The following is a 10,167-nucleotide window of genomic DNA, read 5'->3' on the forward strand; positions in this document are numbered from 1 at the left end:
CCAAGCCAGGCCCCTTTTTTAAGCCCTGTCCTGGCCACCCTGACTTTTTTTTTTTGGCAAAAGTGGGCATGTAGTTGGCAGGAGCCAACAGGACAAACGCCCACTTGTGCAAAAACGTGGGGCGGGCACCCCTAGCGGGGCAAGGAGGGGTGAGCAACTCCAGCCCCATGGAGGGAGCAGGCCGGGCTTGGACGAGAGCCCTGCACCTGGGGGGATGCAGGGCTCTGGCCACTGACTCAGGTCAGCCTCATGCGTGGGGGGCTGGGGGGGGGCAGGGTATGGGCCAGCCCCATGCACGGGGCGGGGGGGGGGGAGACAGGGCTCCTCTGAGGCTCCCCAGTTCCGAGCAGAGAGGGACAGTTACCTCCCATGTCTTACATACAACACTCCTGTTCACACACCCCAGAACGACACGCACCTTTTTCACAACTCCATCGCATTGTTGACTTGTATTCAATTTGTGATCCACTCCGCCCCCCGTCTCCTGTTCAGTCATACGACCCCCCCAGCCAATCCTTCCCCATTTTGTGGTTCTGCATTTGATTTTTCCCTCCCCCAAGTGAGGGAATTTGCCCTTGTCCTTATTGAATTTCCTCTTGTTGATTTCTGACCAATTCCCTAATTTGTGAAGGGCGTTTCGACTTCTAGTCCAATCTCCTCCGGAAGGCAAGCCAGAGACCTTCCCGGATTAGTTGCTGTTTGGACTAGAGCAGAAATGTTTTAGAAACATCTTGATTTCAAAATGGCCAGTGATGGAGAATCCACCAGACCCCCGGATACGTTTTCCCACTGGTTAATTACCCTCATTGTTAAAAATGTGCACCTTAATTCCAGTCAGAAATGTTTCCAGCTTCAACTTCCAGCCAGTGGCAAGTGGCACTTTAATAAACAGCAGCACAACAGATTGCCGGTAATAACTTATGACACCTTCTTCCGACGTGCTGCCTGTAACATGCACGGCTCATGTCTGGGCCGTTCTGGTAACAGCTGTTGATCGGTCGTTAACTCTTTGTAAGCCATTGATGAATGGAACCGTAATACAAAGCATGGCCCCCGTCACTCCGAGGCCATGATATGACCCGTTCATTATTATGAAAAATGGATTGGCATCATAACGAGGTTTAATTGTCTCTGTATATTCAGGCCTTGTAGAAACAAGATGGGGATGACTCGGGGGGTGGGGTGGGGAATGTCTATAATGCAGGTTTCATATGTGTCCTCCATGGCTTAACGTGTGTCCTCCATGGCTTACCACGTGTGTTCTCCATGGCTTAACACATGTTTCCAGGCTCACCACATGTTCTCCATGGCTTACCACGTGTGTTCTCCATGGCTTATCACCTGTTCTCCATAACTTAACATGTGTTCTCCATGGCTTGCCATGTGTTCTGAGGCTTACCACACGTTCTCCATGGCTTGGCGCCAGCGGGCACAGACAGAAGTGAGACCTGTGCACAGCTGGAAGCCAGCTACTGCTACGTGTAGGGCGGGCCCCGAATACTTCAGTAAAGGGGTCTGGGGAGGACAGAAAAGTTTGCCCATGATACACTGCAAAGCAATGCCCAGAGCAGCTCCAGGCCCTCAGAACCCTGGGATACGTCCCTAGCACCAAACCCAGATAATGGCAGTGCCAGCGTGGACGTGGCTACCCCGGTGTGGGCATGTGCAGTGGGGGACCCTTGCAGGGGGGCGGGAGTCGGCCTGCACATCGGCTAAGCCAAACGTTTTGACCAAAATTCCCGCCCCACCCCCCAAAAAAGTGGGCACCAAACCGCACAATATCCCATTTTCAGCGGAAAATGTTCCATTTTAAAGCATTTGTTTTTCTGATGGAAAAAACAGGCGATATCATGGGCTTTCCTTCGGACAATTTGCTTTGTCGAAAAGCCGGTTTTCCTCCAGGGAAGAAAGTTTGGATGGACCATTCCCTACCCACCCTAAAAATGTACTCTGGCCTCGTCTTATAGTTGCCAACAGGGGGTGTCCATGGGCTGTGTGTTTGGCTGGCCGCCTGCAGGCGCCCCCCGGGCAGATAAAATGCTCCGTCCTGCGGGGATCAGCTGGTGGCTGTCGGTGTGGCTGGGCCGGGCTTGGTAGCAAAGGAAGAGGGGGCCGGGCTGGGAGAGGGCTGCCCAGGAGACCTCGAATAGTGCAGAGAGCTTTGCAGGCAGGAAACCAGGGGCTGGGGATGGGGGACAAGCTGGGACTGAGAGCGATTGAGGGGGGGTGTGTGCGTGTGCGGGAGGGAGCGTGGGAGTGTGAGGATCATGGTGATGTGTGTGTGTGTTGTGGGCCTGGGTGTGTGGATTGTGGGGCTGAGTAAGTGTGGATTGTGTGTCTGTCGTGGAGACGTGCGTAGCTCTGGTACGGGCCACCGTCGGAGGCTGGGTACTTGGGAGAACGGACCCAGCACGGCAGTTCTGAGGTGCTTGTGGAAAGTCGTGCAATGCTGTTGTGAACCCCACGGTGTTACCTGCTTCTGAAACTTGGCAAATGCCAGAAACCCCCGGCGAGCCGTTTACGGCAGCCGCTCCGCGAGGCTTGCAAAGAGCTCCTGGTGGGGTCAAGTGACCGGCGCTGATGTAGAGACAATGATTCCAGCAAGGGGACTGAAGTGGTTTGGGCATGTTGGACAGATGTCAAAAATCCCACGTCCCTGGACAAGCCCTTGTGTGGCTGCCACCTGGCGGAAGATGGCAAAGAGGAGGACAACCGACGATATACAGCAAAGATGTCGCTGTCATGGAAACGGGACGATACCCGAGCAAGAAACGTGGCATTAGACAAGCCAGTTCACCCCAGCTGGGGAGCTGGCCTCATGGCCTCCAATAGATCCCGGCTGATTTTCACCAGCTGGAGATCTGGGATCGCTGATTGGGTCACTTCACCTTGGTCTCCAACCCCAGCTCTCTGGGTTAGGAAACTATTTGCAAGCGCTGGAGGCTGAGTCACCCGAGGAAAACGCAGGTTCAGTGGCGGCCTGAATCCTTTTGAAATTGCACCAAAGCTGAAGCAGGAAAGGAAGACCCGGCAGCCCAGCGGGGCAGGGCTCCAGCCCTCTGAAGTGTCCTCGACAACATCCTCCTTAGATGGCTACTGGGAGGGGACACACACACTTAGAGATGGAACCAGATGGTCGTTATCTAACTCCCGCGGCGAATGGCACACGTGGCTGGAGGTTAATTTCCTTCCTGGGAAGCGTCAAGATGGGTTGTCCCCGCGCTACAGCAAAGGTGCAGGTGTGCACCCACCCACACATGCACTGCTCTGCAGAACACACCTACAAACGTAGGCAGAACACACATGCAAAGCACACATTTCTTTGACCCGGTTGGGTAACCAAAACTTGGGGCCCTGGGGGGTTATATCTGGGAAGAGGAGAACTTGAGGCTAGAATCAGGTATTTCTTTGATGCAATCCTGTTTAATTACAAGGAAGGTATAGACTCCTGTTCCCTTGAAACGCGGGAGGGAATCAAATAACAGGAGACAGCCACTTTGCTCGCAGTTCCAAGCCCCTTTCCAGGCAGCACGCTGCCCCAAAATCCTCTCCGCTTTTTCTCAGGGCCATCCTACCAATCCTGCTTCCTTCTCTCTCTCTCCGTGTCTCTGGTCTTCCAGCCTCTCTGTCACTTACGCGCACAAACCTTCATAAAACAGCGTCCTCTCTGCCCACATACGCCTTGCATGGGTCTGCGTTTTCGATAGGGACATCTGCCCATGTTTTGAGTGGAGGCTGCTGTTTTAGGGTCCTCACTGAATAGCTTCTTACAGCGGCTACCCCCAACACATAACATATGACTATATGTACGTGCCCACACGTGCTGGCCACGACACATAAACACAGATGCCCACATATGCAAACATATGTACACATGTGCCAACACAAATCATGCGTACACCAGTTCTTGCACACACCTGTCCACCCTAACATGCATGGACTCATGCACACACATGTAAACACACACACACAGCTGTAAACCTCCACGTAGAAGCACGAAATACACACTCACAAGTTTTATACATGCCAAGTTAAATGAAAAGTAAATTACAAAGCAGATGTTTGTGGAGCGGTCCCCGGGCAGCTCAAGAAACAGGCTACAGCCAAGTATTAGGGGCATAAAATATTTGAAACCTTTCAAGTGGTTTTAGAAGTACTAAATGTTCGCTCTGCCCTTTGAAAGGATTTGATATAGGAATAATTTTGGAACAAAATTTCCAGAACCGTGACGTATCCCTTAAGGGAGCAAGTGCTGGATTCTGGTTAGAGCAGGGGGGCTGGGAGCCAGGACTCCTGGGTTCTCTTCCCAGCTCTGGGAGGGGAGTGGGGGCTAGTGGTTAGAGCAGGGGGGCTGGGAGCCAGGACTCCTGGGTTCTATGCCCAGCTCTGGGAGGGGAGCGGGATCTAGTGGTTAGAGCAGGGGGGCTGGGAGCCAGGACTCCTGGGTTCTCTTCCCAGCTCTGGGAGGGGAGTGGGGTATAGTGGTTAGAGCGGGGGGGCTGGGAGCCAGGACTCCTGGGTTCTGTTCCATGTGCTGCCGCTGCCATCCACTCACTTGCCTGTGCCCGAGCTTTCCCCCTGCTGGCTGGTGGCGCCGACCTCCCTGACACTGAGGTTGTGATGCTCAGCTAACACCTGCAAACCCCGCCGGGACCGCCATGGCAGTTGCTATGGCGATGCCAAGTGCTGGAAGGAAAACCTGCCCCCACCGAGTGTCTGATGAGTGAGATGTCACGGGGTCTCGCTCAGCGCAGGGTGAGGTGGGCATGTGGGCAGAGAACGTCCCAGGCTGGAGATGGGGGGGTTAGCTGGGACCAGGGGTGCTGGTTTCCATTATGTGCAGGGTTTGCAGTGAGGTTCAGTGGCTCTCAGCTCCCCCCCCCCACTATAAACGTTGGTTCAGCCCCCCTGCCTGGAATTGCAACTGCGCCTTCAGCTTCTCTTCGGTGAGCGGCTGATGGGGAGGAATGCCGGGCTCCTGGCGTCCCGGGGCTTCTGGGGGGCTAGAGAGAGAGAGAGAGAGAGAGAGAGAGAGAGAGAGGGAGTGTATAGGGATAGATAGATAGATGATGGGTCTGTATGGGGATGGATGGATGGATGGGTCCGTATGGAGATGGATGGATGGATGGATGGATGGGTCCATATGGGGATGGATGGATGGATGGATGGATGGATGGATGGATGGGTCCGTATGGGGATGGATGGATGGATGGATGGATGGGTCCGTATGGGGATGGATGGATGGGTCCGTATGGGGATGGATAGGTCTGTATGGGGATGGATGGATGGATGGATGGATGGATGGGTCCGTATGGAGATGGATGGATGGATGGGTCTGTATGGGGATGGATGGATGGGTCCGTATGGGGATGGATGGATGGATGGGTCCATATGGGGATGGATGGATGGGTCCGTATGGAGATGGATGGATGGATGGATGGGTCCATATGGGGATGGATGGATGGGTCTGTATGGAGATGGATGGATGGGTCCGTATGGGGATGGATGGATGGATGGATGGATGGATGGATGGGTCCATATGGGGATGGATGGATGGATGGATGGATGGATGGATAGGTCCGTATGGGGATGGATGGATGGATGGATGGGTCCGTATGGGGATGGATAGGTCTGTATGGGGATGGATGGATGGATGGATGGATGGATGGGTCCGTATGGAGATGGATGGATGGATGGGTCTGTATGGGGATGGATGGATGGGTCCGTATGGGGATGGATGGATGGATGGGTCCATATGGGGATGGATGGATGGGTCCGTATGGAGATGGATGGATGGATGGGTCCATATGGGGATGGATGGATGGGTCTGTATGGAGATGGATGGATGGGTCCGTATGGGGATGGATGGATGGATGGATGGATGGATGGATGGATGGATGGATGGGTCCATATGGGGATGGATTGATGGATGGATGGATGGGTCTGTATGGAGATGGATGGATGGATCCATATGGGGATGGATGGATGGATAGGTCCGTATGGGGATGGATGGATGGATGGATGGGTCCGTATGGGGATGGATGGATGGGTCTGTATGGGGATGGATGGATGGATGGATGGATGGGGACAGAGCATGGATGGATGGGAACAGAGGATGGATGGATGGATGGATGGAGTGTATGGGGACAGAGGATGGATGGATGGATGGATGGATGGATGGATGGATGGATGGATGGATGGATGGATGGATGGATGGATGGGTCCGTATGGGGATGGATGGATGGATGGATGGATGGGTCCGTATGGGATGGATGGATGGATGGGTCTGGATGGATGGATGGATGGATGGATGAGTCCGTATGGGGATGGATGGATGGATGGATGGGTCCGTATGGGGATGGATGGATGGATGGATGAGTATTATGGCCACTGGCTGACAGTAGCATCATCCTGATCACTCGGGATGTGACCCATAGATTCACAGATTCTGAAGCCAGATGGGCCCTCTGTGATCACCCAATCTGATCCCCTGTAGAGCCCAGGCCAGAGACCTGCCCAGACCAATCTCTGTTTGAACTAGAGCCGAGCCTCTAGAAAACAGCCAGTCTCGATTTACACATGCCCATGATGGAGAACCCTCTGCCACCCCGGGTGAGTTGTTCCCTGCCCTGTTACAAACCGACGCCTTGTCTCCAGTCTGTCTCCAGCTTCCCCGTCGGGCCGTCGGACCCAAAGCCGACCAATCGCAGTGGGGATATCGGCTTTGGGGCGGAGCCCCGCCCGCGGGAGGGGACGTCCCTGGGCGATGGACTGCATCGCCTTCCGCATCTAGCCCGTCCCAGGCGAGACCAGGGGCTGGTCCGCTCACACCGGTGCTGGCCTGGCAATTTCCTCTCTGGGCCTCAGTTTCCCCATCTGTACTACAACAGCACTGCCCTGCCGCCCTGGGTGTGGGGAGGATAAACATGTTACAGGGGGTGGGGGGCACTCAGATGCTGGGGGGAGGGGGTCCAGCGATGTCCCTGAGGGGAAACCGAGGCGGCGGCTGGGAGGCTCACGGGTTGTCTCCTGTCCAGCCGACGGGGACAAGAAGCTCTCGGCAGAGGAAGAGGAAGCCTGGAGGATCGCCGAGATGGGCAAGCCGATCCTGGGGGAGAACTGCCGGCTGGAAGTCATCATCGAGGAGTCGTACGACTTTAAGGCAATGAGGCTGCTCTCCTCCGCCGGGCTTGCGAGGCCGCAGGGGGCCCAGAGGAGCCGGGAGCAGCTCTGGGAGGGGATGGAGGGGCTCGAGATGGGTTGATGAACCCAGTAGTGGTGCGCGTACCCCGGGTTGAGAACCACCGGGCTAGTGGTTAGAGCAGAGAAAGGGCCTCCAGCCCCCAGTGATCCACCGCCTAGGCCACACTTCCTTCCCGAGACCTTCGTTTCAAGCGGCTCACGCTCCATCCCCCCGGCGCAGCGCCTGACCGACAGCGCCCATCAAGGAGGCGGCGGGGAGCAGACGTAGGGTGTATCGGCCTTCCCACCCACCCGTGGGGCAGCAGCAAAGCCGGGGGGGGGCGACTATCGTCCTCCGGGGGCAGGTAGAACTGACCCCCCCAATATGGGATAACAGCAGGGCGTGGGGGGCAGCTGGGCTCGTCTGCGGTGACTCTGCAGGTTGGTTTCTTTCTTTCTTTCTCCACCACACTCCCCGAGAGGCCGTGGAAGGGGGGGTGGACTAAGCCGAACGACCCCCTTTCAGTGCCAGCCCTGTGGCTTCTCCCGGGGCTAGTTTGTCCCTGAGTCCCTTTGCGATGCTCAAGCCCAGGACAGCGACACCCACCCCGCTTTCGAACCCCTAAGGCAGCCAGGTGGGAATTTGGGGCCTGTGTGGTTTCCCCCCCCCACCCCGCCAATGTGCCCAAGCGCAGGGACCCACTGCTAGGGGGCGACAGGGGGGTCGCTCTCCAGGGCCCATTCCGCCCACGAGCCTGGGAATGGAGCTGAGATCTGGCCAACTCATCTCGTGGAGGGGCACACGGAGTGGACCGTGCCGGTCCCGCCCTCCCCCTCGATTTGGTACCTGGAGACTGACTGAGCCCCTCCCCCGTCCCCAACAGAACACCGTGGACAAGCTGATCAAGAAAACCAACCTGGCCCTGGTCATCGGCACCCACTCCTGGAGGGAGCAGTTCCTGGACGCCATCACCGTGAGCGCAGGTGGGTGCCGGGGCTGGCCTGGGTATAACCAGCCCCCCGTGCTCCACCCCAGAGGTGGCTGCATCTCCGCGCTGGGTGAGGGATCCCTGTATAACCAGCCCATGCGCCCCACACCAGACGTGGCTCCATCCAGCGTTGGACGAGGGGTCCCTGTATAACCAGCCCCCATGCCCCACCCCAGAAGTGGCTGCATCTCAGTGCCAGGCCAGGGACCCTAGATAACCAGCCACGAGGTCTCACACCAGAGGGGCTGTATCTCAGTGACAGGTGAGGGATCCATGTATACCCAGCCCCGCGCCCCACCCCAGAAGTGGCCGCATTTCAGCACTGCGGGGCTGGCACGCTGGCTGACATGCTGCTGTTCCCCGCCAGGTGATGAGGAAGAGGAGGAGGACGGGCGGGAGGAGAAGCTCCCGTCCTGCTTTGACTACGTCATGCACTTCCTGACGGTATTCTGGAAGGTGTTGTTCGCTTGCGTGCCGCCCACCGAGTACTGGAACGGCTGGGCCTGCTTCAGCGTCTCCATCCTGGTGATTGGGCTCCTCACCGCCCTCATCGGGGACCTGGCCTCCCACTTTGGCTGCACTGTGGGCCTCAAGGACTCCGTCAATGCCGTGGTCTTCGTGGCCTTGGGCACCTCCATCCCGGGTACGGAGCCTGGCACGGCCCGTGAGCGACACAGGGCTGGGGCTGGGCAGTGCCAGGGGAAAGCCAGGGGTTGTGGGGGGCGCTTTCCCCATGCAGTGTGGCGCTAGGGGGCGCTGGAGTGAGGGGCAGCGGCAGAGCTGGGGGGGGGGCAGGGCTGGGCTGGCAGGGGGCTGCGGGTCGGGAGTGAGGGCCACTGGCAGACCTGGGGGGAGCCCAGGGCTGGGCAAGCAGGGGGCTGCGGGTCGGGAGTGAGGGCCACTGGCAGATCTGGGGGGAGCCCAGGGCTGGGCTAGCAGGGGCTGCGGGTCGGGAGTGAGGGGCACTGGCAGGGCTGTGGGGGAGCCCAGGGCTGGGCTAGCAGGGGCTGCGGGTCGGGAATGAGGGGCACCGGCAGAGCTGGGTGGGGGGCAGGGCTGGGCTAGCAGGGATGTTGGGGTGTAAGGTGTCAGCCCCACCGGCCAGTCCCCAGCCAGGGGGCCCCATGGGCGGCTCCGTGGCTGCGAGCTGATGCCCCGTCTCTCCCCCCCAGACACCTTTGCCAGCAAGGTGGCCGCCCTGCAGGACCAATGCGCCGACGCCTCCATCGGCAACGTGACGGGGAGCAACGCGGTGAACGTGTTCCTGGGCCTGGGCGTGGCCTGGTCGGTGGCCGCCATCTACTGGGCCGCGCAGGGCCAGGACTTCAAGGTGCAGACGGGCACCCTGGCCTTCTCTGTCACCCTCTTCACCATCTTCGCCTTCGTCTGCATCAGCGTGCTCATGTACCGCCGCCGGCCGAGCATCGGGGGCGAGCTGGGGGGCCCCCGGCCGGCCAAGCTCCTCACCGCCGGCCTCTTCCTGGGCCTCTGGTTCCTCTACATCCTCTTCTCCAGCCTCGAGGCCTATTGCCACATCCGGGGCTTCTGAGCTAGTGTCGGGGGTGGGGACGCTGCCCCCCCTCCACCATCCCCTTTGCCCAGAGACACCGCCTGGGGGGGAAAGGGGGGGGTCCTGCTCCATCCCAGCACCCAGATCTTTGAGTGTCCTCGTTTGTTTTTGTAGGGTCTGCGTGGAACCAGGAGTTGGCCCCCCAATCTGTCATGGGTGCAGCCATTATATGGGGGGACGAGCCCCCCCTAATTTTTAGCACCTCATTGATGTCACCTCCCCCCTATGAACAATGCCCATGAACATCGGATCTGGCACAGCCCCCCCCCCCCAGCTTATAGGGGGTGCTTGGAAGTGAGCGTGACCCCTAGGGACTGGTGAGGTTTGGGGGGATCGGAGGAGAGTGAGGTTTGGGGGGGATTGCAGGGCAGTGAGGTTTGGGGGGATTGGAGGGGAGCGAGGTTTAGGAGAAGGGGAAGCTGGGGG

The 10,167-nt window shown here is 58.2% G+C and overlaps 1 protein-coding gene across 7 annotated transcripts in view; it reads left to right on the forward strand.

The window, feature by feature from the left end:
* SLC8A2 (solute carrier family 8 member A2) overlaps positions 1-9,720 on the forward strand; it is a 53,616-nt gene extending 43,896 nt beyond the window's left edge. For 4 of the 7 annotated variants that reach the window (XM_065420915.1, XM_065420921.1, XM_065420922.1 and 1 more), the window contains 4 exons: positions 7,038-7,162; positions 8,067-8,166; positions 8,539-8,814; positions 9,344-9,720. In XM_065420915.1, the coding sequence (XP_065276987.1) occupies positions 7,038-7,162; positions 8,067-8,166; positions 8,539-8,814; positions 9,344-9,720 (878 nt within the window). Of the gene's footprint in view, positions 1-2,418; positions 2,455-6,999; positions 7,163-8,066; positions 8,167-8,538; positions 8,815-9,343 lie in introns of all 7 variants that reach the window. The other 3 variants (XM_065420918.1, XM_065420919.1, XM_065420916.1) reach the window with 2 other exon arrangements.
* Positions 9,721-10,167: the final 447 nt, after the last annotated feature.

Source organism: Emys orbicularis, chromosome 21, assembly GCF_028017835.1.
Source record: "Emys orbicularis isolate rEmyOrb1 chromosome 21, rEmyOrb1.hap1, whole genome shotgun sequence".
In the NCBI taxonomy this organism is placed as follows: Eukaryota; Metazoa; Chordata; order Testudines; family Emydidae; genus Emys; species Emys orbicularis.